Source organism: Balearica regulorum, chromosome 9, assembly GCF_011004875.1.
Source record: "Balearica regulorum gibbericeps isolate bBalReg1 chromosome 9, bBalReg1.pri, whole genome shotgun sequence".
Taxonomy (NCBI): domain Eukaryota; kingdom Metazoa; phylum Chordata; class Aves; order Gruiformes; family Gruidae; genus Balearica; species Balearica regulorum.
The window spans coordinates 29,568,047-29,596,025 of NC_046192.1; the positions used below are offsets into that span (position 1 = coordinate 29,568,047).

Sequence of the window (27,979 nt, forward strand, 5' to 3'; positions counted from 1 at the left end):
TAATGACATAAAGGTCATTTTATTGAAAATAAGCTGCATAGAGTTTGGTATAGATATCATGCCTTTTGCTTTCCTGAGGCTGTGGGTAAACACTTGACCGTAGTATGAGTCACAGAGGCTAGGACAGAATGTTTTTATAGGTTTTCTTTCTTTACTAACTGTATTTGTTAACCCCAGACATGCAGGTTTTCATCTTATTCGGCATCTCTCCTTATCCTGTGTTAATGTTACAAAACTTACATGCTAAAACAAATTTTCAGGTTTCAGTCTTCAGGTCTCATGCTTTTACACTTCCAGTTCTTTCCAACTAAGCTTAAAAAGTAGTAACGTGCGTATTCTGTAGTACAAATACAGACAAGGGGAGCAAAGTTAAGACTGTTTAGCTGTTTTCAAAAGACTATTTTATCATTTTCCAGAGAGTATTTTGTGAGCATGCAGAATGCCAATATTTATACTTGTTGGCTAAAGAATACTTCTGTCACCACAGATTGTAACTAATAATCCCTCCTGCTTTCACACAAGTTCAAATTTATCTGTTACAAAAACCCAACACAGCAAAAGAAAAACCCACACAAGAAAGGGCTAGTTACAACTGGGGGTTCAGATGCTTTGTACTTTTAAATAGCTACAAGCTACTTTGGTCTGGACCTCAGCTTTAGCATTTTTGCTAAATGGTGACCAAGGAACCTTAGAGCAATTAAGTAGTAAAAACAAGTTAAGACAAACTAACTCTCATACTTACATCTTCTGCTTTACCAGCAAACGGTGAGAGCTTGTTGACTGTTTATTTTTTTTCTAGGCTAAAAGTTTAGCACCATTACTAGCTTCCTGCCAAAATCCTCCTTTATTAGGAAATAATATTTTTTCAGTGTTTCTGGACTAGTACACAGCAAAGACAGAACAGGAAGTAATTTGGCTAAAGGATGGATCTGAAACTTAGTACAGGTAACAGCCAATCTGTCTGTCTTCAGCATGCTTTTGTTATTGTGGTATTTTTACTGCTTTTTCCATGCATCTTAGATTACAATCTGTAGCCTGGGGGGGGGGGGGGGGGGGGGCAGGAAACAGTGCTTTCTTTTATTCTCTGCACACATGAAAAGAGTAGTAGGTATAGTTACTTAAGAAGCTATTTAGTCTTTTCTTGCCAAAATAACAACATCACCATTTTGTTTAAAAACAAGTTCACAGTGTACAGGGCTTACATTAGGGATGATGTTTCTTCAGTCACCAAAAGAAAGATTCCCTCTTCCCAAGCTCCATGTTTCTTATGTGAGCAGCTTCAGCAGATACTTCCTCCACTGCCATCCTATACTTGTTAGCTTGCCCTAAGGGGAGTGGCCCTAAACAGCTCCCTGGCAAATGACTATATACTCTAAATAATTACAGAACTAAAAGCTGGACATTTGCTAGTGATAGCTAGAGTAACATCAGCAAAGCTTAAGGGTTATACCTGTTGAATGTTTTGGACTGCTTCAGAGCTCCCTTTTTTTTTTTAATTGCTCAAGAGTTTAGGGAAGCCAGAAATGCATGACAACTTTTTATTTTTGTATCAAGTGCAATATTGCAAGTAACAGATAAAACTCGGTTCACTAGTCCCATAGTATACAGAACTGAAAAATGCATTCTGCCATGCTGTAGGCACTGTGCGTAAGAACCTGGTCAAAACTTCAGTGCAATTGTGACTGGAAGAGCAAAGCAGTGCTAATACTGTTACATCTGTATGTATCCCAGTGTCATCAGTACATTTATGGTAAAGCAGAATGGCTACCACTCTAGTGTACGAGCAATCCCATGAATTAGATTTTACATCTAAAACAGCAAGCAAAGGAATCATAGCTAATCACCTTAATGAGGTGAGGTAACAAACCCAGTTTCAAGGAATATGTTGAGCCAATTGATCACAACAGAAGAAAATTTAAACTGAAAATACCTGGTTTTATCTAGTAGGGAGAATTGGATATTGGGCAGTTACAGGCGGCCCAAGGAATTCTGCTTCCTAGCTTTTGCTCAGTCTTCATCTGTAGCACTGCAGAGGCCTTCAGCCAAGAAGTTTTTCATCAAGCTACTAGCAAGTGTAACTGACCACCATCTACACCTTTCTAGCTGTTAGTTCTGGAACAAGTCCTTGCATCACCACTGTTTGAGACAGGCATTTCTACTGAAGGTAGGTATCAAGTTTCTTCTTGATGTTGTCAAAGGAATCCACTCCCATATAGTCAGCTTGGCCCTGTTCCCACCGTTCCTTGCGTTCTTCTGAAGATACAGTTGGTAGTGGTGGTGATGGTGCTGATACTGATATGTGGGACACTGCCTCTGTAACCTCTGTCTAAAAGGAAAGGCAGAGTAAAAATATAGAAGTACTTTGCATAGCTAGTGAGCAACAGGCCATAAAATGGGACAACAAAGTAGACGTTCTCATGCGCAGCAGCAAGCATTGCCAAGGGGCAGGGATTGTGCAGCTTTCCTAGCAAAATAACAAAGCAGAGTTACAAAAGTTAGCAGGGATTTTAAAAAAAAAAAAGAAGAAAAGTTTAAGTTCTTCATACCTCTCTACAGAAGCCACAAGAGAAAGCCAGAGTATAGACCAAGCCCGATAGCTGCAAATAGTTCATTATAAAGATGTAAGATTAACAAGAGAGCACATATTAAGAGGTCAGTAACTTTGGTCTTAGAAAGGTTGAGAACTTAAACTGGCCCATGTACTAAGCTAAGACTATAAAGTCTGCAGTCAGATATGTGTGAATGAGAACTAGAGTTAGAAGCATTACTTTGGCTTTGACGAGTATCAGGATTCATCCCTGCCAGGCTATGTAAGTATTCATTCTCTAGTTATCCTAGGCTCGCCTAAGTTTGTTTCACCATGCAAGATCTGTATGTACATACTGCATGCTGAACTGGGGTTCTTCTGGTTGAGAACCTGATTAGCCGCAACACATTAAGAGTTAGGGCCCTTCTCTGTATATGTTAAAGTTACTACAGTATAATTTTTGGTGCACCATTAGTTACATTGGTTTAGGCAAGCACACAGGTACTCTCAAGACCACTATAGCATGCTCCTCTTCTGTCATATTATTTATTCCAAGATTAAAAAGAACAAACCCAAAACACTCTGCATCCCACAAACTAAACCACACACATGCTTTGCCTTGGACAGAGGGAAGGGAAATCAGTCGAATGGTAAAGAACCTGTCATCCATACTTTCTACAGTTTCTACAAGAATATTAAACCACATACCATGTTTACACCTGTAGTAGTTTCTTTAACGATTCCATGCTGTTCTAGTAATGGTAAAACATTAGCTATATAGGTATCCCACCACATGTTGAGGAATTCTGGGTGAACTATTTTAGGGTCATCCATACTGCCTTTTATGCTTTTTGTTCTGGAGTCATATGTATAGTTCCACGGCTTTGTGCTTCCCAGGAAATGCACCACTTTAGTATTTGCACCAAACCTGTTGGATAGAAAAAGTTAGAACCCATAGTTTGTGCAGGTGTCTAGAAAACAAGAATTTTGACTGGCAGACATTTTTTTTTAAACCTGCAGTTTCTGTAGGTGTCCAGAAAACACAAATATGAATATATTTAGGAGGCTAAACACTAAACAATCAAACTGCCAATGCCTACTGGGACTGAAAGCGGCACTATGCAAGAGAAAGTGCAAACCACTAGTCAGAATACAGCCAAAACCTAATGGTCTGGGCTATTTAAGTACTTACAGCCAACAAAAGTCTTTAGGTAGAGTGACGTCCATAGCTCAGGAGAGAGCAGTCTCAAGCAGCCGTTGCAATCGGAACTGGTTTTAAAAGTGAAAAAGATTCTACTCCAAAGTCAGTGATCCACATAGTTAGGCATTAGAAGCATTATGTAGAGAAAGGTCAGCTTTAGAGTCACCCTTTCAGTTTACAGCCCTATAGAAAAGGATCATTGGAAGGCTCTGCTGCAGGCAGACTGTGTCCCTGAAAAATAGTAGCTTTGTATAACCTAGGCATTTCGGAGGACTTCTGATTTTAGCACAGCAGGGTCTTGCTAGACAACCAACATATTTTCTAAATAAATTTAGTTTAGCAGTGGGTGGGTTTTGTGGTAGCAGGGAGGTTTTTTTGTTTGTTTGCTTCTTTTTAAAAAGTATTTTAACTCCATTTTCATATGGACTTTTAGATCTGTCCCAAATGCTACCAGTATATTCTTTTGCATTAAGAGCGTAGATGAGAGGCACCTCTTTTGAAGTGAAGAGCTTAGAGACAGTATTCATTCCATTCTTCTGTGGTTCCAGAACTAGAGTTCAGCTCAAGCCAGTTTTGTGAACAAGCAATACCAGTCTCTCTAGTAACAGCAACTGTCTCACCTAGTTCAGTTTGCGTCACATGTTAGGATTTCTTAATATAATTAAAATGCATAACAATGGCAAACTAATTTGTCTAACATTTTGTTAAGCACACGCTGGTCATTTTGACCAGGACTCAGATGTTTAAGGAGTTTCCATACAGAGGCTACGTAGGTGTGTTCCAAAAACTAGAATACTCAAAACAAGGCAGTGTACATTTGCGGGGAGCAGGGTGGGTCTGTAGTAGTACAAGATCCTCGACTGTATTTCAATATTCATGTTCAATATTTTGAACAAAACTGATCTTATTGCAGAATGAAAACCTATACGTGTGTGAAACAAGGTTAACTATTTACACTAATTGCAAGAAAAAAAAAAGTCTGTCTTCAAGAGGTCAGTTCCTGGGCTTTAACTTTAAACTCTGTATGTCAAGATTTAGCATAAGAGGACTCCCTGTGTTTTATTAGCTGTCACAGCACTAACAGGCTGTTTTCCTTCATCTTAGGCTGCTGTTCTGAGGAAACTTGACATTCTCTAAAAAAGCCAAGGCCTTCTAAACTAGAGAATGGCTAAGAAGCATTATGTATGTTACACTTGCTGCAAATGGAGAAATGTATTCTTAGTATTTTGTCCACTTAAGGCCTGTACAACAGTTGACAGATGCCAAGCTTCTACAATGTTTTCAGTATCTGTTTTCTAGATACTTTCTAGATCTGCAATACTTTCTTTTGACATTTGAGCTCAACTGTTAGGAAGCTTTATGTCCACACTGGCCTCAGCAACTAATCTGTCTTTCCCCATCTCCCAGGGAAGTTAGAGAGCATTTGTCATGAATTGGCATTTTCCTTTGGAAAAAGGATTACTGAGACTGCTGTGAAATCTAGTCTCGCTGTACAAAGCTGCGAAAAAACTTAGCTATTGATGTCAGTAGGTTTAAATTTCACTTTATTCCAACTGCTGATTATCAGGAGTGTAGCTGCTGATCTAACCAAGGGAAATTGTTCCACCTATTGAGCAGGGCACTCTACTTAAAAGGGCTGCGCTTCCAGCATTCTACTTTTGAAGGTTTGCTGAATTCAGTTAGGCAATTGATTCAATCAGTTAAATGGAATTTTTGTCAGGAGTCCTCAAATCCAATTAGTCTTTTGTGGCAACAAGGTCATTTGTAAATTTAAGGTCATGTGACTAACACCCAGCCAGCCATGGAAAGAGGACATACTTTACAATAGATGTTAGCTTATCAAATGCTATCCAACTACTTAGTCATTCTTAGGCTTGCATATATTTCTTTAAATAAGCGTTCCACTTTTAGCACAACAGGATTTCAAATGGTATTCTGATCACAAGACATAGTTTGATCTTGAGCCAGCAACAGTCCTGCTTATGCTAGCTGCCGCTTCAGACACTAGTAACCTGATGTCATTCAGAGATCAGATTGGTTTTATGCAATTGGTACCCCCCCACACCCCAACTTTTGCGGCTCTTATTAAGAGTTTCTGTGTAAGATTTCACCTTCCCATGCTTCCCCCCACTTCCTCCTGTGTTTATTATAACACTGAGTGACCCTGCCACTGACATACCATTTACTCACATGCCAAATCCAATACTGCTAGCTAGGGAAGATAGTTGTTTTCCTTACACAGGAAACATGCAATAGTATGGTGGTTGGCTGTAGTCTTTGTTCCGTCTTGTTATTACTTAAGGAACTGTCTGAGATCTGGAAAGACTGTTGGGAGAGAATTCTAGCTTTATACAAGTCTTCATTCACTACGTTTATTTGAATGGTATAGGTTGATTAGATGAACTGTAAATACTGGTTAAATACCTTAAATAATTTGAGTGAGGAAAAGGGCAAGTACCTAGGTGGGAATATGGGAATAATACCACCAGTGACATGCTGAAGTTTAGCTCAGGCGGATTCAAGAGCTACTGCCTTTGGTTAGAGCAGTAATAGTATCCCATACTGGAGTAGTCATTCTTCCTTTTCCAAGTGGCATGTCAAATGTGCTTATTCTAAATCCACTTAAGCGTTACCACCAGGGATGAGAGGTTTAAGCTACAGATACAGCTTTCTCTCTGCATTTATCATGAGAAGATTCATTTAACTTTTTTTTTTTTAAAGAGAGGAAACTATTATACCTTCTTTTAGTGACAATAATGGCCTCCCTTTAGAAAAAGCTGTGAACATTGTGCCTCTGTTACAAGAAATTAGTTTATATAAGCTCTGAAAGACTTACAATTTTGAACTTACGCTTTAAATGCTGGAAGGTAGGAATATACAGAAGTACTGCTCAAATTATAAATAAATGGTAGATGTTTGCTTATGTCTGTTGTTGCCCAGCTGCTGAAGAAGGTGTTTAATAACCCTTGATCTGCACCTGAAAGAGAAAGCATGAATAGGCTACAAGCATCAGATAGCTGTTTTAGGATCTTTTTCAATCGCTTCACTAATTAAGAGTCAGTAATGCAGTTGTCACTCCAGTAGGAGTTTGGCACAGAACACTAGAGTTCTACTTGTGAACAACCCTGTAAACCTTGCAGCCTTTGAAAATCAAAAAAAAATGCAGGGAATGAAAAAAGATAGTATGCATGGGGTTACTTTTGCTAAAAGATAGCAAGCTGCTCACAAACCCTGCCATTCAGTTTCTTTTACAGCTTAAGTTCAAGCTGCTTAAAGCAGCAAGAAACAGGACTTGAGAACTGAGTTCTGTTCAGCTTCAAGAAAGCTGAAGCTCAGAAGATCCAAGTGCCAACAATTAGTTTTATTACTTATGCTTACGGATGCACGACCAACATCTCAATGCCACATTTAGGCTATCAGTGGTCCTCTAGACCAGCAGCCCTGAATGCCTCTTCTTACACTGTTGTAAGGAACACACATTTAGTGGGTGGTGACAACTCTACTAAAACCTCATCAAATCCCTTAACAGGCAACAGGCATTCCCAGTTCTGTACTAAAAAAGCTGCTGACCCCTAAGTGAGGATAACTTTGTTATGGCCAGACCTACTGCATTGGGAGGTGTCACCTCAGTTTGCAAGCGGAGGTTGTAACGAGGTCAAATGAGTCTGAAGTTGTTTGGTATGTCAATAGTAGAGTAGCAAAAAAAAAAAAAGCCTCTGTCCTAAAGCAGACTAGTTTCTCAGCAGCTGCTGAAAAGTAAAAACTTAGTTATATCCATTCATTCTTTATTGCAGTGAATATACATAATCTTTAAGTGCTAATTGTTCCTCTTATGAATGAGATTGAAGGACATCTCAGCTTTTGTTTGCTGTCTTCCCTTCACCTGTAACTGCATTCACAAGTAACATTGCTAAAGAGTAGGTAAATGGATAGCTTAGTTAGAAAAGAGACTTTTATTTTTCTAAAGCACTCAGTGTCTGCTGGCTGAGAAAGGGTTTTTTTTTAATGGGCTTATGATTAGATTTAGGGCAGTACTAAGGTTTACACCCTCACTGATGTTTGAGCAGAATTTGCCTTTTGCAACTGAAGTATCTAGACACTGGGCATAAACTTAGATGTACAGACAGTACACCGACAAATATAAATTCTAAGTATCCTGTTACAGCCGTCAGCATACATGCAGATTGCAGAGTGAGAAATTCCCTAGAGACTCAGTCCAGTAATTTCAAACCTCTGACTTGCCTCTCAACTCAAAGGAAAGCATTTTTGAAGAAGTTGTGCCCATCACAAGAGAACAGAGTCAAAGGCGGCAGACGAGTCCCCTGCTCTTTACTCAGCTATGTTTCATTTTAACTTCTAACATAATGCTGTGTTAAGCATGCGTCATGTGCTATCTCAACAGTAAGGCTATCTAAAAGAGAAGAAAGTCTGGGATGCCCTCTCAGAACAGATAGCTCGTAACTGAAAGGGCAGCAACAATGTATTTAACTTGGACTCTCAGATCATTTTACATACTCTGCTTTTTTGTCAGATTGCATGCATTTGTGCCAAAGCAGCCACCGAAAGCAGCATTTGGCTGCCCTCATTCAGATTTCAACAGTAGTCTTGTTGTATAAACTGAACCTTAGACATAAGGTGAAGGAATCAGGCAGTAGTTACATTAGCTACATACCTACACATACAGCCTTGCTGCGTGATATCTTTATTTGTAAAAAGCAACTATTTTAAATCCCAGGCTAAAGAGCCAGAGGATTGTTGAAGCGATAGCAGTGTTCTTAAGGTGTAAGTCCTACAGATTTCTTTTAAAACCAAACTTTTTCCCCCTCCACTACTTTTAGATGGTATCTAAAATTATTGCATGACATATTCCTTATTATTGAGAAAGGTGAAGTTGAAATAGACAAAGTACTTGTCTACATAAGCAGCTATCACTACCATTTCTGGACAACAGCATTACATGGGAAGCATTTGTCTGCTGTTACAAACATGAAATACTCTGGAAAGCTTGCATTCCCTAGTTACTGCTGCTGCTGCAGATGGGGTGCTTAGAGCTTGACTTCAGTTACGCATAGCTTGGTAGCTTGTTGAGTTTGCATCCCTATGCCCTTCACAAGTGTTTCTCTTATAAAAGATTTCCTAGAAACTTTTATTGCTGCCTACATCAATTTAAGTTTAAATCCCCTTTCTCCCCACCAAGTGCATGAGCTCAGTAGCGGCTTACACAGGTAGTATAAGTCTCCATGGTCTCATTATTCAGATCAGTGCTACCATTTAATAAAAATTGAATAAATTTTAATGCTGCAGTACAAATTGCAGTTCAGAAATTTGGTACCTAAACCATTAACCCACCATTTTTGCTGTTAAGACCTGCAACAATTGCTTCATGTTCAGGACATGGAGGAAGTTTCACCATTGTGTGGCTTTAGCTTTCAAGTCAGAAAGTGTATTGTGGAAGCAGTTCTATTCTTTTAAAGGACAGGCGCCTTAGACCTAGAAGCTGGTGTCTGCTAGCAGTTGAGCACAAAGCTCAGAGGAAGCAATCACCAAGTCTCAGATGTTCCTGGAGCTACTCAACAGTCAGTTTGCACAAAGATGTGGGTTTGGGGGTTTTTTTTGAGTGGGGTTTGTTTTGGTTTTTTTGTTGTTTTTTTTAATGCAACAATTCAGTACCATGCTACAGCTTTTGCCATAGCTGGTGGTGAATTTACACCCAACACTTGAGAGCACTCCCAGAGCTACCAACCTTTTACCTTGTCAGTAGCTAGGTACAGACAGACCCTTCATTACACTGCAGTACTCGTTTTCACTTGAGTTTAATTCATGTGGTAGCATTAAGCATGCAACTGCAACTAGCGTTCCAGAGGCAGCCACACAGAGGAGGCATTATTCTGCAACTAGGAATGACATCTAGAATTTTTACCTTTTTACAAAGTACCGAAAGGTAAGTCAACAGGCTGGCTAATTACCTTCTATTAAGAGTTCTATTTTATGATCTTATCAGTTACACTTTTTTACCACAGTAGTTACATAATGAAATTTAGTGACAGGAGACAGCGATAGCCATTCTGAAGCAGTGCGCTTTTACTGCAATGGTAGTAGATCTAGGAGACTTATAGGACAGCAGAACTTGGCTTCTCTTAAGCTTAAATCTGGCACAGTGGCTGATCCCAGGTGACCTACAGTGGGAAACAGCCATGGCTACGTGCACTTGTTATTGGGAAAGAGATTGTCACCAGCCTATAATGACAGGTAGCTATCACAGCCACATGAAGAGATAGTTGCATCTTCAAATGTTCGTTTCTCTGAAGCAGCACACAAATTGATCAGTACTATTTTTTCCACAGCCACTTGAGTCAGCATAGAACATTCAAGCCTTGAGTGGTAGGAATGCACGAAGCATAGTACTGCAGTTTCATTTGCTAATGCACGTACTGTGCTTGCTACATCTTAAGACTTTTTGTTACACGATTCTACATTGCTAATGCTTCCAGCTGCTGGTTTGGAGGCCAAACTCTTAGTTTTTCTATTTAATGAAGTCTGAAAAAAAAAATAGCCTCTACTGCAAGAAGGATGTATTTTTTGTGTAGTTACACCACATTCAGAATTCTGTCATACAGACATAAGTAGTTACTGAGCCATCCCAACCACCATTACCAATTTGGGTCTAACGTATATTGAAATACAAATTAATAACATACCATCAAAGCTGCCTTTCTCTGTGGCAAACTGTAACAGCTGATTGTATGTTTCAATGGAAGGTCGGTAAACAAAAACTCCAGAATTAAAACAGTCAGGCCAGCCTGGATCTGGTGCTGCAGACAGCTCTTCTCTCTCAAAAAGCTCATCAATATTTGACAAAACCTAGTTGTAAAGGGGGTAAAAAAAATGTTTTCTGTTTTTTAGGTTAGGCATTGGGGTATCAGTTTTAATGGATTTTGACATCCACCTTAAGACATGAAAGAAAGTTCTTATAGCAATGCTTTTGTCTTACAGAAGACAATACTTTATGGAGATAGTCCCCACAGTCTACATTAGAATTTAGATAATAAAAGGCACATACATTTGTACAGTTATTAGTCCAAATAGCAAAAAGACCTCTATTACCCCTCCTCTTGAAAAAAGCCAACCCCTCCTCCCCCCAAACAACAAAACCAAGACCAACCCACAGAAAAAAAAAGTCCAACAACCCCCACACCATGTCATTAAGAGGTACCATGAGACAACCACTTACCATTGTGTCTGCATCCATGAAAACACATTTTGAAAACTGCGTCAGTTCCCAGCAGTGAAGCTTTGTTAGTGTAACACCCAGCTCGGGTCTTTTCATTAATGCCAAGTGTGCTGAATCCCCACTATCCAAGACGTTTACCAGTATGACTTCATCGAAGACTTTTTCCAGCACTCTCCTGAGGAAGGAGCCAATTGCCAAGATTTAGTTCTATTGTTATTCCAGCACCAAACCATGTGGCAGATTCCATAAAGAACTGGAATAACAGGAAACCCAGCAGTACTTCTTACATCATCCGTAAGAATTGACTGCATGTGTTGGAATGCACAAGTACACCTGCCTGCCTCAGTTTCAAGTTTGTAATGGGCACGTTTTGGGGAACAAAGAAGTCTGTCTGGGTTTTTATTTTTTTCTTCCATAAACAGGGCTTTAGCTGACATTGCTACCAAGTCCAGTAGGTCATGGCTATGTAGTACAAACTTTCTACACAGATTTTTTTCAGCCAGGCTCTGATTTTTGGCAAGTTAACAGTCTACTTTGAGCAGGCAATTAAGAAATGGGAAGCTGTTAGAGTAGCTCGAGCAGGACAGTAGCTGAATCCTAAACAGTTGAATGCAATAGTTATGACAACACCGTTCTAGATTTGTGACTGTTAGGGACATCTGACTAGACCCAGTTGCTAAAACTTTCTTCATCCCACAAAGTTTTAAAGACTCAATCACAACTGTAGGTACAACAGTGTTTTGACCCAGTATCACATTTACCCAAGGCTGACAAAGTTCAGACAGCATAGTAAAATCTTGTGGCAAATATCCAACCTTTGCTTTACCACCAGTAAAGCATTACCATTAGTTCAAGAGAGGTTAAGGCGTTCGTGCTGCTTAAAATACGAAGCATCTATAAAGTCTCTCTCTTCTACACCGCATCTTGAATGCTCAGCAATTATCAGTACAATTTGAGTCACAGAGGTTGCAAATGAGTTTTAGAACTCTGCCTTGCAAGGCTTGCTTTATGCTGACAGTTTGGTATAGACAGTCGCTTCTGAACTTGGGGCATGCCTTGTTAGTGGATACCGAGTGAGAAATGCAAGTTCCAGTTACACTACTGGGTAGGTATCGCTGGTCTAAGGGCATAGTACTAACTGACTTGCACTAGCACATAAGCACATTTATGATTCATCTTGACAGACCACACTCACCTAGTAGGCTAGAATGGATGTTCCTATACGTCACATCTTTATACTGAAAAAGCCATTTAGCTGCCAAGAGACTCCAGGGAGTCACTCCGTTTTCTGGAGCCACTTCTTTACTGTCTATAAATTGAGATATCTTTTCAGAAGAACTTTCTCATGTAGAGAATCTTGACCTATCATCTGTAGTTCATGTAGCTGTTAATTGGGTTTTTTACTTTCCTGTTACATGCGAGAAGAGCACCCAGTCTGCTCCATACTGAGACTGTTCTAGAGAGGCTGCAGGAACCAGTTGCCTATTAATTTCATTTGTTGTACGGTCATGACCTCATTAGATGACTCTGTTGATTTGACATAGTTGGTGCTACTTTAGTTCTGCAAATTTTATCATGAGAAGAAAATGACATTTGAAGTGTCTGCTGTATTTCAAGAGAGCTTCTGTTACGTTATCTCAACCTGGTATGCTTCTGCAAGACAAATAAATACCAATCCCCTACTCCCACCTCTGCATGCATACGCAGCACTAATGAACACACAGGCAATATCATATTGTTGGATAGTTCTAAGTAGGACTACGAATGAGCAAAGATCCAATTGAAATATCAGTACCAAGTCACAGTTTAGTGCTCTCGCTACAGAGTATTTGTTAACTTATCATATGGAAGAAAAAAGAAACAACAAAAAAAGTGTCATGTTTGAAGAACTTACAGAATTCCAGATAGTAAAAGTTGAATTCTGCTAAGCTTAGCTGTTAAGCTTCCAGAGTTTTGGAAGGTTACTATTAACGAATGTAACTTCAATTTTTCAGCCTTCAAATCAGCAGGAACCGTGGTAGTTTGAAGTATAAGTGACCTTACCTCATAAGATCTGAAATCTGAGGAGTTATGAGTACAGTCAGCTTCCTTGTTGTTCTGGACTGTTGCAAGGATGAACCAAGTACCAGTGCTCCTTTCACATAGGAGTCATTTGTGGCTAGAGTCACAAAAGACTGGTCTGGAAGAAATGAACTTGGTCAAGTTAGCATGATCCACTACTTTATTCCAGGACAGATATACTAGAAACCTAGTGTTGTTAGGTAATCATGCTGTGACACCTCCAAGATGTGCCCTTTAATTCTGCATATTTGACCTAACTACATGGCTGAATGAAGCAGGTTAAACTTGCATAGCTGTAATTGCTATTAGTAACTCGACACATGGCAAAATGCAAGGAAAAAACCCAAAATCAAGACTGTTGTAAGAAAAAAAAACCAACACCAACAAACAGTTCTAGTTTGCTCACAGGTTGAGTAAGTCATGCCAAATGTCATAGACAATCCAAAAGGTCTAAAGAGCCTTATTTTGGCCATTATTTTACTATTTTTAAGCTAGAAGTATTAGGAGTCAGTGAGCTTGCATTTGGTCTACAGTTAGCAGAGTTTTGTACAGTTACTCTAGGTTCAGGTCTCAACCTTGAAGTTAGGGCAGTGTAAAACTCACCTTTCATTTTCAATGAAAAAATAAGCATTGAATTAAATCTTGGACAACAGTATTAAGTTTTGCTAGCTCAGGATTTTGCAGATGAGTTGTTCTGCAACCCATGGTTGCAGCTCTATCGCAAGAATGCAAGATTTAAACGGGAAGTAACCCATGACAAGCAACATCATTGCAGCAACAGTTTTTGGTCTTCAAGCAAAAAGAGGTAAGGTTGGATTGTTACTATAATCTTCTGCTCCAGCTGTATCTTAAATAGATTAAGATGGATCACTTTGCCATATACTGCTTATTGAAGCCAGAGAATACAAGCTTCACATTCTTTCAATTGTCATGTTGTTTTAAACTGCCAGGGTGGGACTGACAAAAGCAAACAAGTAACTTCTAAACTTCAGTTCATTGTTAACTATTGCCATGTAGACGGTTAACTATCATCATGTAGTACTCCTTTCCAAGCTACAGCACTTTATAAAGAAGCATGCTCTTCTCTGCTAAACCATTTTTAACACCATCAACAAGACAGTTTCTTCCTAAGAATTTTGGGAATAGATTTTCACATTCAAGTTTATTTTAGCTACTCTTATTTCTTTTCTTTACAGAAATTATTAACTAGGTTTGATCGGTATTGGGAGTGAGGGTCCCGGGCGCTTACAAGTTTACTATCAAGTCCAGTAGTAAGATTAAAATACTGACTCCTCTGGTTTCAGAGAGATTGTTGTTTGGTACAACTCCTCAGCCCATGAGACAGTTATCATCAGTATCTTTTTAACTTAGTATCATCTTAACAGTCAACAACAGATAGTCATGTACCATAATTGTCTATAAGCTCTGCAGATCTGGTTTGCAAGCTCTACAGACCAGCTACAACCTTCTATTTTGCTTAGCAGCAAAGTCAACTAGTCCCAAGGGATTTAGATTATCGTGGTTAATTACAAAGTTCAAAAAAGCTTCTACAATGCCAGGAATAAAGTTAAGGGGTTTTTTTCCCCATTTCACTTTAGCTACAAATTTGTAATAGTTCAGATAATTCAGCAAATCTACAGAACAATTCTCTGTTTCTTTGAAGCTTTACAAATGGCAAGTGTGTAGCATTTTAAGTAGCGCGGGCATCCTCCTAGCAGGGCCGAATTTTTAATTTGTGTGTTACTCCTCAACTACTCAATAAATAGAAGCCTGCCACTCTATGCTGACAGACAGCTCGCTAAAAATCCAGTGTAGATAAAGTGGGATTGTGCCCAACATCTATCTGAATATTGGTTTGCTCCCCCACCACCAGCGTAAGACTAATTCTTGAAGTGACCTTGCCACTGAAAGATTAATTTTTTTCAATCGCACTGTTAGCAGGTATACTTCTATCATGTCTCCTCATCTTACTGTAACTGAGTATTCACACACAGAGATCTTAGAAAAATAAAGTCAATTTATTGATGGAGTAAAGGCTAAGCAGCCCCCTATTACATCATTAACTACTGTAGAAGACTTTATGACTTCCTGACAGGAGAAGGATACTGGCAACTCGTAGAGCATCCAAGTCAGTACAGCTTTCCAAAGTTTTGAATAAACTATGTTCTATTTCATACCATCTGTAAAGTACATTCACACATGTTGTTATGTATGAGGAGCCCACACTACAATCTGGGCAAGACCAGTTGCTGCTTAATATGGAAGCTACATCTGCAAGAGACTAATTCCACCTAAGCCACAAGTATTTCACTTGTGTGGGTCTCCATTCCCATCCCCTCCTCCCTGCTCTGTAACCGTTTCCTCCACAGTAGGTCACACACACAGCAGTCACTGTTATGCCTGAAGCACACTGAACTATTAGTGACAGCGTGGCTGCAAAAACAAAGAGAATGTGAGGCAGTTGCACGGCTTCACAATTGATTTATCCAGGCATAACTGAACCACTTTAGAGACACCTTTGGCTGCCCAGTTCACAGGCTATCGTATCTGCACGCCAAAGTCTTCACACTAGCCCTGACACACCAAAGGGCATCCTGCAAGTCTGTGCTCGGAGCAATCTTTCATCTGACGGTGTGCAGGAGGGGGCTAGAGTACTCGCCTCAGATGTTTTAAAACTTCCCCCAGAAGCGTTTTCATAGGCGCAGCCAGAGTTCACAGGTGATTCTCTGTTTCCCTGTTCTGTGAGTTAGGTGCTAGTAAATCTGATTTTTTGAGTACAGGGTTCCTGAAGAGACAGGAGCATCTAATCAACACGTGCATCAGGAGGCAGAGCCCAGAATTCCTGCAACCTTCTAGATCTGTGAAACCAACTCCACCGACAGCTTCAGGTAAGGTAAGAATTGGGGGGGGAAAGTCCGGAAGAAAAAAAAAAGCCAGGCACACTCGGACAGGTGGTAAGGAATTGCTCGTCGTAAAGTACCAAAACGCACAGAAGTTACGCCCTCTCTTTAGCGTTTCAGGGGAGGGAGCGGTTTTCTCCTGCGAGCCGCTGCGGCCCTACAGTGGCCTCCCCGGACCCCCCTGCTCTCCGCCACATCCTCCCCGTTCGGAGAGAGGGCCCTGGGCCAGGTACCCAGGCAGGCGGCGCGCAGCAAGGCTGAATCGCCAGCGTCCTCTGGAACCGCGCGGAGGCACCCGCCGCCAGCCCCCCCCTCCCCGCGGGCAGCCCCAGCCCCCACCAGTTGCAGCACCGGCTCGCGGCGGCAGCCCGCCCCCAGGAGCTCGCCGCTGGCAGGGACCGCCGCCTAAAAATAGGTGCGGCCGCGGCCCGCCCTGCTCCCGCGCCACGGCCAGAACGCGGCCGGGCAGCGCGTGACGGCTCCGCGAGTGCGGCCCGGGCCGCCAGCAGCCCTCGCGAATCGCGGCGCGTGTGTCGGGCGCCCGCGGGGAGGTGTGGCCGCGCTCACTGACCTGCCATGGTACCAGCTCCGCGGAACGGCTGAAGCAGAGGCGGCGGCCGCGCTCGGAGGGCTGCGCTAAGGCGCCCCTTATATAGGGGCGGGGCCACGCGCTATACGTCTCTGGCCGGAGGCGGAGGCCCCGCCCTAAGGAATCCCCGCGTCGCCGCGGGGCGGGGTCTCCGCCATGGTCTGCCGCGGCGGTGGCACGTTATCTCTCCTCCGGCTACGGGTGGGCCCCCCGCAGGGGGCGCGGAGCTCGGCGGTGGTCGCCCGCTCAGGGCGCGGAGACGAGATCTGGGACCGCGGCGTGAGGGCTTCTTACCCCTCACCACCGGTGCCTCCGAGGCCAAGCGGAGCTTGAAAGTGTTCCACTGTGCGGATGGAGGGTAGGAGCCCCTGTCAGGGCGCTGCGGCTCAGGCAGGCAGCGCCGGTGGCACAGGAGAGCATTACTCGGGGTCGCCAAGCCCCGCAGGACAAACGAGTAAAACCGCGCCTGGCCCAAAGCCACCTGCAGCTGTGGGGAGCGCGTATACGGTGTATGCACGTGCCAGGCGCCCCCGGTCCTGCAGCCGCATCAGCGTAGTGTGGCTGCGGGTGAGCGTCCGTCAGGCTGCTGCAAAGGGGCAGCGGAGGATGACGATCCTGTGAGGACCGCCTTGGGCTGGACGCAGGCAGCAGCACGCACGGTCGGCATTGCTGCGGGGCTTTGAAATGCAGTGGTTAGTGCAGGCAGCATTACGGGTGGTTGGGTGGTGGTCGCTGCAGGGGGCTGGGGGGTGGCAGGAGGGGCCCTAGAGAAGGTGCGAGGCAAGTGCTTTCCTTTGAAGATTTACACCGTCATGCCTCTGTTGAGATGGCATAACTGGTACTGCTGGCAATGCTTGGCACTTCTGGGCAGTGCGTGGAGGGTGAGATGAGGAGATACGCCCATACTTAGGTATTTTCTTTATGGCTCAGTTTCAGTCCTAGAAGAAACTTAAGCTGTACATTTTCGGGAATATAGCAAGGGTGTTAATAAGTTTATTGTGCTCTTCTTTATCACCCTTGCAAGCACGGGTATGAAGACCCTAGTACAGGTTCTTTGTTATTCCCATGACTCTCTACCTACTAGTCAAAACTGAGTAATTAAAGATGATGATAAATAGTGAAGGGTATAGATATACAAGATACCCTAACCAAAGAGATGAGTTAGTCCAAAGAGTCACAGAATTGCAGACTGGTTGAGGTGGGCGGGGACCTCTGGAGGTCTCCAACCCCCTGCTCAAGCAGAGCCACCCAGAAACGGTTGCCCAGGACCAGCATGTCCAGATGGCTCTTGAATATCTCCAAGGATGGAGACTCCACCACCTCCCAGGGCAGCCTGTGCCAGTGCTCGGCCACCCTCACAGTGACAAAGTGTTTCCTGAAGGTCAGAGGGAACCTCCTGTGTGCCAGTGTGTGCCCATCGCCTCTGGTCCCGTCCCTGGGCACCACTGGGAAGAGCCTGGCTCCGTGCTCTTTGCACCCTCCCTGAAGGTATTTACAGACACTGATGACATCCCCCTGAGCCTTCTCACCTGCAGGCTGAACAGTCCCAGCGCTCTCAGCCTTTCCTCACAGGAGAGATGCTTTCTTGTCCCTTCATCATCCTTGTGGCCCTTTGCTGGACTCTCTCCAGTATGTCCGTGCCCCTCTTGTACTGAGGAGCCCAGAACTCGGCACAGTCCTTCAGGTGTGGCCACACCAGTGCTGAGCAGAGGGGAAGGATCCCCTGCCTCGACCTGCTGGCCACGCTTTGCCTGATGCAGCCCAGAATACTATTCATCTTCTTTGCAGCTCATGTTCAACAGTGTGTCCACCAGAATCCTCAGGTCCTTTTCAGCAATCCATTATCTTCCTCAGGACATTCCACCCCCAAATTTCCGCAATATGGGAAATGATGTTTGAGATGAGACAATTTTTGTAGATCTGTTTTAAAATTAAATTGTTTATTTTTAAAAATACCAACATCAGGGAAGTGCTCCTTGACCACCATAAAAACAAAGCTTTGAGAGCATACCAGTAATTTATAAAACATCACGTGCATAAAAGCGCATGAATCATAATTATAAGCAACGCTGGTAACGTTGTAAGTGAGCAGGGATTACTAATATTCTCCAATATTGCAGCCCTTTTTCAGGTATCCATGGCTTTGACAAACTTTCTCTGTGATGGTGCTGGGCATGGTTTGTGCCTGTCTCAGATGAAAGTTTTGAGAAATTTTTAGCCAGCACATTTCAGCTGTGTCCAGCTTGTTCCTTTGCCAAGTTTTTGAGAGAAAACAATAGAATAGCCACTGTTGGTGATTGCCCTCCCCCACTACCCTCCCACCCACCCCCCCACCCCGGCTTCTTTGTATTATGTTAGAGTGGAGCAAAAGAGCATCATTCCTTCTGGTTCCCGTGTTAAAAACAATCAGTCAAACCAAAAAACCTAGGTTTGTCAGTGTTAAGCTTGAAAGTGAGACAGAGAAATGCTCCCCCCACCACACCTGTTTGCACATGCTTGTTTCAGATTTTTCAGATGTTAGCGGTTGAACAGGCTGTAAGTTCTGTGTTTCCCTCGTGTAACTGGATTGCATATACATCTGTGCCCCTGTACTGACTGGTTAAACTCCTTTCCCCGCAGCCTGGAGGGGAAAAATCACAGGAAGAACCTGAGAGGGAATCAGTTGTCCCACTGCCTTCCAGATCGAATGGAAGAAAAGATCGTGTGACATGAGGATAGAAGGAAAAAAAGAGAGGAATGCTTGGAACAGGCTTCCATGAGATGAGGGCTAAGATGGGAAAGCATCTAAACCTAGGACAAGCAGAGCAAAAAAAGAAAAAGCTCAGCCTCAGTTTTGATGGAAGAGAATAAACTTGAGACTAGGTGAAAGGTAAGTATATGAGGATGGGAACTAGGCAGGGAAACCGCGTTACTTGTCAGCACACCATAGGACTTGATAAAAGTCTGGCGAGGAGGAAGAAGGAATAGATTTTGCTGGATAAAGAGACAGAGGGCATTCAGAAAGAATGGACAAAGTGCTGCGTAGCAGTTCATTAGGTGAATACTGGCGCAATGAATGAGGTGCAAGTCCTAGGGAAGATGAGCCTGCGATCATGCAATTAAATATTACATCACAATGTGTGTCACAGAAGTCAAATTACCATTGCACATTATAGAATTTCCTACTTTTAATGACTGAGTAATAGTGTTATTTTAGTAGGAGCTTGTCTATAACTTAAGTCAAAAGACATTTCAAAACACCAAATACTAAGAAGTAGCTTTGAAATATAGTTAGTGTTTACGTAACAGTAACAGAAACAGCTACCCCTGTAACTGGACTGTGTTAAGTGTAAACTCGTAAAGCACTTAATTAGCCATTCACACTTAAGCTCTATAATAATTTTGCATATCTGCACGGTAAGTCCAACCATTAAATTAAGAAAACATTGTAGGGAAAGTTTCAGAATAAAACATTATTTATGCCTCTGCAGAATCTGGAGGAAAAAAAAAGAAAACCAATTGACTCCATGCATTCAGTCCAAGTTTAAAGTACCGGCATTCAGTTTTTACAACACTGCAACTGAAATGGTAATCTGTGTGGCTAGGAAAGAGACTTCCACGGTGTGAAGAGCATAGCTGGATATATAAAAAGAATATAGCCCGATTCAAGACTGCAGTGAGGGGTTTGATTCCATTTTTGTCCTGCCATCTCTGTCTTGCCCTGTCATAAACTTCCCTGACGACAAAAGCTGTTCTGGGTCATCCTCTCTGCTTTTTGAAGCCCTTCTCACCTTGACCTTTCTGTGAAGATAGAGTGGACTTTTATTATTTGAGAACTTAGAATAGTCTGGATAGAATTTTAAAATTTGGCAGAAATATTTCCTAGGGCTAGGATTTCAATATAATGTAACTAATAGGACTGAAAAGGCTTTGGTGTTTCTATTTGAGTAATCAAAATTTTATGCTGTCACTCCAGCTTATTTCAACCTTTCACATTCTCCTTTCCTAATGGGCATTCTCTTTGCCTGTCCCAGAGCCAGTTATAGTTTTGGCCTTGTTTCCTTCAAAAAAATCCACCCGTTACAAAAAATGTGACAGTCTTCTGAAAAGCTAGGCTCTGTCTAGTAAATCATGCATTTGCTCGGTGTGCGTTACTTAACACATGGCAGTGAGCGCATGTTTAGCAGATTAAGGAATTCTTATGATTTCTTCTAGCTAACACGATAAACACTCTTACAAGCAGTGAAGCAAGTAGGTCTCAGTTTCTTTTGATTTCTATCATCTTTTGGTTTGATTCTCAGTGGTCTATAATGCAAGGTATGATAGAAGCTTTTCTCCTGGTTGCATGAATAACCTGGCATCTATTAAGAAGTGGATTGACGGTGAGCCTTTTTTCTCATTGTAGAAATAGTTACATCTCTCATCAGTCTTTACAAAACTGTGAAAAAGTAGTAACGCTGAAACCTCTCTGCTTTCTTAAGCTTAATGAAAAGGTTTAAGTGTTATTGGATAGCACAGAACCACGTACATATGATTTCACAAGCCTCTTCTCCTTTGGCAAATATGCTACACAAGGCACGTGTACGCGTGTTTTTCTCCTAACCTGCCCCCCGCTCCATCTCTCTCTGCTGCCCTTTTAGTGATTCTTCTGGGATGGGAGGCCACAAGACCTACTGATTAGGACATGCGGCTGGGAGCAGAAAGCAGGGGTTTGTCACCAGTTCCACTCCTCATTCGCCATGATGCTAAGGGCAGGCAATGCAGCTACATATTTGTTTCCCCTTTTTTCTCTCTTTACCACTTGACTAAAGACAGTAAGTCTGTCTCTTGCTCTGTATTTGTACAGGGGAGTCCCAGTCCAAGCTGTAGGTGCTACTGCCTCGGTAGGTGACAATCAATCTTACAGTTTTTCTTGCACAGATACGCTGATCGGCATCTTAAAGTCTCCCAAAATAGAAGACTTTTAGTACCTCATCTTAACATGCATTTAATTCCTTACTACAGGAAGCGCCTAATACTTGAAACAAGCAAACTAGGAGATTATAAAATTCCTGAAGATGCAAAGTTCTCAAGATGTAGAGATTCTAGCAGGGATTTGGGAAGAAGCAGTGGTAATACTTCCACCGAGTAAGCAGTGGTAATACTTCCATCCTGTCCCTGGATCCCAGGGAGAAGAGATCAGCACTGCCCTCTCCACGTCCCCTCCTCAGCAAGCTGCAGAGAGCAATCCGGTCGCCCCTCAGGCTCCTTCTCTCCTAACTAGACAAGCCCAGAGTTCTTCTCTAGAGAAGTGATACATCAACAATAACACTCAGCAATTATAGTTGTCACAAACCTATATAAGCATTAATCCCGCATATCTGAACATTTAACAATTACCACATCCATTTTTACTGAAGGAGATTGTAGGGCTCGTTTAGATTAAATGGGAAGATAGTTTGCAGTTCACGCTGGCATAAAGCAACAGCATTGTTGCTTGGGAGGTCATTTTAATTGACCTCACAGGAATTGTTTCAGCATGACACCATCACTTCAGGCCACGCTGGTCTTTCTGACATGACTTCCTCAGGACGGCACAGAATATCAGCAATACAGATCTGTGGTGTAACGGCTTCCACACCTGACCTCACTGGCAGGGTCTTGTACTCATAGAGCAGAATGATGCGAGCCCAGAGGTACGTGTTCCAGGGTTCTTGATCTAAGTGTGCTAGTGTGCTCAAGGGCTAATTAGTAAGGTCTTCTTTAAGAGGAATTTTATCTTGGGATGTTCAGAAGGTCATTAGTCGAAGTTACAAGATGCTGATCAGAACTCCTTGTTATCAAAACCATCATAGCACAAAATGGTCTGTAGGCGTTAAACCCCATCCCTCTGCTAAAATTGGTGTCATACGTGCTGAAGGACAGAGGTCTTGTCACAGTGCTGAAAAATACTTGGGCTGACATAAACAGAAATGTATCTGGTAAACAGTTAAAGGAGTCCTAACTGAGTCAGCCTTATGAATTCCTCATCCACGCCGATTGTGTGCTGTAGTGCTGTAAGCTCCGCTTAAGAGATGGGTGATTGTTTTTCTGTTGAAAGTCTGCAGAAAACCTTGCTGTATCATATTTACAGCATCCATGTCCGCTGTGCTGGGCACATTTGCTGTCTCAGGTGTATCATTCTACGTAAATATCCCCACGTTAAAAGGTTGATCCTTAAGCTTACTCTCCATCATAGTTACGATAGCTGCCAAACGTACCAATTCCTTGCAGTATGTGTCATATGAAGTGGGTTTCTTAAAAATGTTTTGGGGCTATATCAGGAAGCTGGGCAAAATTAGTCTGACAATGCCTTCTCTTATTAATCGGTCCCCGTGTATCAGGCATGCCTCAATGATGATTTTTTTAGCTGCATAGTTCACACAGACCATAGCATTATTTATCCTGTGCAGACATTGAAACAACATCTCATGCTTTTCTCACTGTACAGTCTGGTTATTTTTTCATTGTCTTTTATCAGGATTTTCATCAATGTTTCCCCACAGCTTCCAGATTGTTCACAATGCAGATGCAGCAGTTCTGTTCACTGGGCTGGGCAACAGCAATCACGTTACCCGTGCCCTGCATTCTTTACATTAGTTGTTCATAGGAAGATAAATTTAATTATAGCTAGTACTAACTGGGGACAGATGGACACTTGGTCGTTTGTTTTAAAAGGCACGATTGACATAATCAGAAGGCCTGAGCTCCATTTGCTTCTTTCCGATGCGTCTGTTAGTGACTGTTTATGTTTTGATGCAGCCTATTGCCTGTGGAGGTCAGTTTGTTACAGCAGTTTAAACTGACATAGTTGTTGTGGCTGGCACTTAAGATCTGAAGCAGGTGGGTTTGAGTGGGTTTTGAACCTTAGAGTTTTTCAGTACTATTTTTGTGGCCGTATTTTTATTTTCCAAAAATATGTAGCGTATTTAGAAGCCCTGCAATGCTCCTGACCAAAACATCTGATGAATTGAACTCCGCTGGTTCACGTTAACATTTTGTCAGTGCTAAATATAGGCTACAGATCCTTCCCATTCAGTGTTCCCCGGTATCTTCTGGAGAAGCCCTGCTTAAAGTGACGGTTTTAGTGTTTCAGGAAAGGCTCAAGGCATCTTTTTTGTTATTTGAGGGGTCCTATACGTTCTTCTAATAATTATTATTTACAAGAGATGTTCTGAATATTTTAGATCACATAGGGACGACTGCTACAAAGTTTCTGGATTTTATTGCTGTGTTCTCTGCCACAAGAGGCATAGAATTTGTACGTAGGAATTCCCAGCCATTTTTTCCATCTAAATGTATATTTTAGAGCTTTTATAAAAGCTGTAGTACAGAGTTATTTGTGACATGAGTCTCGCTTTAAAAAACAAACAAACAAAACCCCACCCCACTTGTACAGAAGTTGAAAATTGTTTTATTTAAATGTTTAATGGGTGTAATGGTCCAGCTGAAAGATCGTAGGATTTAGCCTGTAGTTGTTAAGCACTTAACATCAATACGGCTTATGTTCAGGAGGCCCATTTGGATAAACAACTATCATCACGTACGTGAATATATGTTGAAGAAATGTGTTTCATTTAGGAAAAGGTACAGCATGCTCTCTTTGAGAAGAATGAAGCCAGTGACAATTATGGAAAGCACAGCAGAAAATATTTTGGTTCCAGCATCTCCTTCAGCCCCGGCACATTTAATGTCCATAACTTCATTTGAATTAATGTGCTTTTTCCTTCTAGCATTTTAGGTATACTTAGAGCCACTGGTAGGCTTCAAATACTATATGGAAATTATTAATGAGACCCTTTTGTGATTACTTGTATTAGGACAGAGCTTTGATCTGGCATAATAGAAACAAAGGAGAGCATGCTGCATTTTCCTAATGATTACTATTTATACACCGTTTTCCTGTTCAGTTTTGTATTGCTTCTTGACCGAACTTGGAAAGTTAAGACAGATCAAAGCTCTGCAGTGGTCCAGATAAGAAGTGAAAAAAGGTCGGGAAGTGAGACAGCAGCAGGAGTAGCGATTTGGAGCATCTGTGATAGGAGAAAGGATTGGGAGATGTCAGAAATTGGTAGGAGAGCTCTTAGGCGCTGCAGAGTCATGCTGGAGGATGTGGTCGTTAAACTATAAAGAAGATGATAAACGGAGATGGACAGGACCAGAAGCTATGTATTACAGTAGGCTTCTTTAAATTTTTAATCTAGGTTTTTAAAAGCTGCGCATATTAAATGACTCTGTTAGGGAGAGCTGTATAATGCTTGTCTTGTAACTGCTCATCACATCTTTCAGAGACCTCAGTGTCCAAATATACCTTCAGAGCTAAGCGTGGTTGGCACGAAGAGAGTTGTAGTGCTGCTTGCAGTGTAACGAGGAGTGAGCTGTGGAATTCCACTTACTTAAATATGACATCTGTGACAGTGAAACATGACCATGGACATGAGCAGGACATAAGCAACAAAATCTGCAGGTAGAAGTCTTTTACTAGATCAGCTGATTTAGTAGGAGAAAGTAGACAAGCTTTGGACACATGAGCCCTTCTTTAGTCTCAAATAAATCCATGGACTCAATAGCCTTACTGGTTTTATGGCATATCATAATATACCTCCTCATTAACCTCTCTGTTCCACAGGCAACAAACTGCCCGTTTCTCTTCCCTAACATTGTCTCTTCTCTTATCCCCTTAGTAACTTTTACCTCAAAGCTGTTAGCTATCTTGTCTTTCAGAGATGATCTGATACACACCTAGCTAAACTCTGAGCAATTGCTTTCTAGTCATATTTAGCTCACCTAATTTTATTTAGTTCTGCCACATCTATTTTGGACCTGATGAAGGCCTCTGAATGTTCAAAAGCTTGTCTGTTTTTTTAACAGCTATAGCAACTGGTTTAATGCAGCATAATACCTCTATCTGTAAATCTAATGATTCATTTTTGAGGGATGAGAAAATTAATGAAGAAAAACTTGAACGCATACTGGACCCACCACCCTGAAAACAGCAGCAACAGGAGTTTTAGTCATTTCAGAACTACTACATTTTACCTTTGTCTTCAAGCCTTGCAGTTGTACTGGCTACCATATAAGGAAGCACTCCAGAAATGCTGATCTTCATAATCCCTAATATAGGTATGTCTTACTCTGAACATTCCGAAGGCAAAAACGTTTTCAGGGTCATGTAACATTTGCGACAGATCTTGATATCAGTTTCTGGTTTAGGTGCATTTCTCATCCTTTTCTTGTCTCCTTAGGCATATTCATTGATACTTAGACCTTTGGCTGAACCCTGGTGAGCTCAGTGGGGCAGAAACTTGTGTTTGTCGCCTTCCAGCGTGCAGTTTTCTGAAATGTGCTGGGATATAGCAAGAGTAGTTAGTGCAGCTTCTCCAGGTTTGCTTTCTCTCTGTTGGAACAGCAAGGTTATTAACTACCCGAGCTTTTCTAAAGCTAAGTACTGTTTATTCGGTCACACCATTTACAGGAGTAAACCTCCTGTAAAACAACAAACTCTTTTCCCATCCAGCCGGGCAGGCTCTCATTATTTCTATAGATCACCTGGTACCACCTCCTGGCACCACTAGGTGACCCTAGTTCAGTTCTCAAGTAGACTAGAAATAAACCTGGACAAGCAAACGCGCATACTCATGCGAGGGCCACCACTGAGGTGGTTCCCAGCCCTTCTTTGTTGCCAGACCTTTATTATCAGATCAAACCAGTAAAATGATACCCTCTGGTTCCCAGCCCTTCTTTGTTGCCAGACCTTTATTATCAGATCAAACCAGTAAAATGATACCCCCCCGTACCCTTGGGGTGAATCTTTAAAGGGCATAAGTCATGCACATTTCCAATGTTGTTTTTCCTCTATCTGCTTTTCCCAACTTTTGTTAGGACTCAACTACAGGACTTACAGTTCTTTGAAAATGCGTTTCACGTGGCTGAGTTTGCTACGAATACATTCAGTGACAAACACTTAATGATAAATGTGTCCTTTATAACGGCAAAACAGAACCGTTTGAGTATTTTGTGCCTTCCCTCGTGCATCTGTTATGTTGCTACGTTGCAGTCTTTGACTTACCCAGGATGTTAGGACACTGCAACAGGAATATTTTTATTCTTGGTTTCAAGATTGCCCCATTGGTAATTATAGAATGACTGAAGTCTTGCCCTACCTTTTTGCCTCACAGTCCAGCTGAAACTATTTAGATTTCTCAGAGTTCCTTTTCAGCAAAGACAGAGAACAGACAGCAGATAATAGTTTCTGTAGGCTGTGGCCTAGCTCCCTGGCTTCTTTTATTATGGAATGGAAGAGAGAAGCCAGGCTCAGATGGAGCTCAGCTGAACTGAACGGGCCTGAGACTCACTTGGTTGCCAGGCTTGCAGCGGAGTAAAAACCAGTTCCTGTGCATCTATATAGTGAGTGGGAATGCAGGAGCATACGTAAAGGAAAGGGAAATGGTTGAGAGAAAGAAAAATATGAGGTAGGCCGGGGAGAATGAGAGGATTTATGGAAACTGAGGAGAGGCTGCAGAGGGCATAGCATAAATGAAAGTAAGTGAAATTTAAAGAGAAGAAAGGCTGAAAAGAATTTCAGCTCTAAGGAGTTTTCAGAATTGGAAGAGACTTGTAAGAATAAAAATAATGTTTCTTTCGGGGTTCTTGATGATAAGATAACAATGATGTAGTGTCGAGGGGAGAGACACGATCAGGGTCTTTGGCTGGGACACTAAGCGAGACGAATTTTAAAAAGGCTTCAGTGCTGAGGCTGAGAGAATAGGGAAGCTAAAGAATTGTACGGGAGAGAAGTCTGAAGACAGGCTGGGGTCCTTTGTTAGGTGGGGACATTTGGCAGCATCTCTTGAAACCACTGCCCAGAAGGACGTGTGGAAAATAAGAGAGGCACTAGCCAAGCTTCTTCATAGCAAGACCTCCCTAGGAAACCAGTGGATTGTGATATGTAAGAATGAGATACAGTCAGGAGTTATCACCGGGGCTGGCATACAGCTACTAATGCTGCAGGATACTTGGCATCCCACTTTGCTTCAATTATATCTGTTCTGCTCCATCTTTCCTTAACAGAGCTACTACTCTATTCACTTTCCAATAAAGGAATGGAATTAGCTGGAATAATTCTTGGTGAGTCTATACGCAGCATATGTTTCACTGTCTTACGTTGTACTTGCATTTAGTATGATGACAAAAACCCCAATACTTAAATACCTTACCATTCTTGTTACTAATGGCCGAAATAGCAAGAAACAAGTATGCATCTTATCTGGCTGTAAATAAATTTTTTAAAAATCTGAAAATTCAGCTTAAATTTTCGTAAATGTTCATTTTCCCAACCAAGCCATGGGTCTGAAAACTGACATGCACAGACATAGTCACTTTTGAAATTGTACTTTTACTGAGGACTGAATCTTTCCTTTTTCATTTTGGTGGAGAGCCCATCCTGTATCAAAACTAGTGCTGCCTGCCTCAC

General features: G+C 42.0%; 1 protein-coding gene and 1 long non-coding RNA gene across 4 annotated transcripts; one reads left to right on the forward strand and one right to left on the reverse strand.

Annotated features, from left to right (window-relative positions):
- On the reverse strand, positions 1–16,622 carry GYG1 (glycogenin 1). 3 transcript variants are annotated; one of them, XM_075761816.1, is made up of 8 exons: positions 16,492–16,622; positions 13,003–13,138; positions 10,960–11,134; positions 10,427–10,589; positions 6,579–6,705; positions 3,236–3,455; positions 2,547–2,597; positions 1–2,464 (listed from the first exon to the last, which is right to left on the reverse strand). In XM_075761816.1, exons 1-8 carry the CDS (start codon positions 16,496–16,498, stop codon positions 2,327–2,329), a joined length of 1,017 nt encoding a protein of 338 aa, XP_075617931.1. In that variant the 5' UTR covers positions 16,499–16,622; the 3' UTR covers positions 1–2,326. The 3 variants fall into 3 exon arrangements, with proteins under 3 accessions (XP_075617931.1, XP_075617934.1, XP_075617932.1); XM_075761819.1 differs by lacking the exon at positions 2,547–2,597 and having other exon boundaries at positions 16,492–16,611; XM_075761817.1 differs by lacking the exon at positions 2,547–2,597 and having other exon boundaries at positions 1,525–2,326; positions 16,492–16,611.
- On the forward strand, positions 16,590–27,979 carry LOC142602973 (uncharacterized). Its single transcript, XR_012836846.1, has 3 exons — positions 16,590–16,867; positions 27,577–27,633; positions 27,942–27,979. It is a non-coding gene; the product is annotated as an uncharacterized LOC142602973 (long non-coding RNA).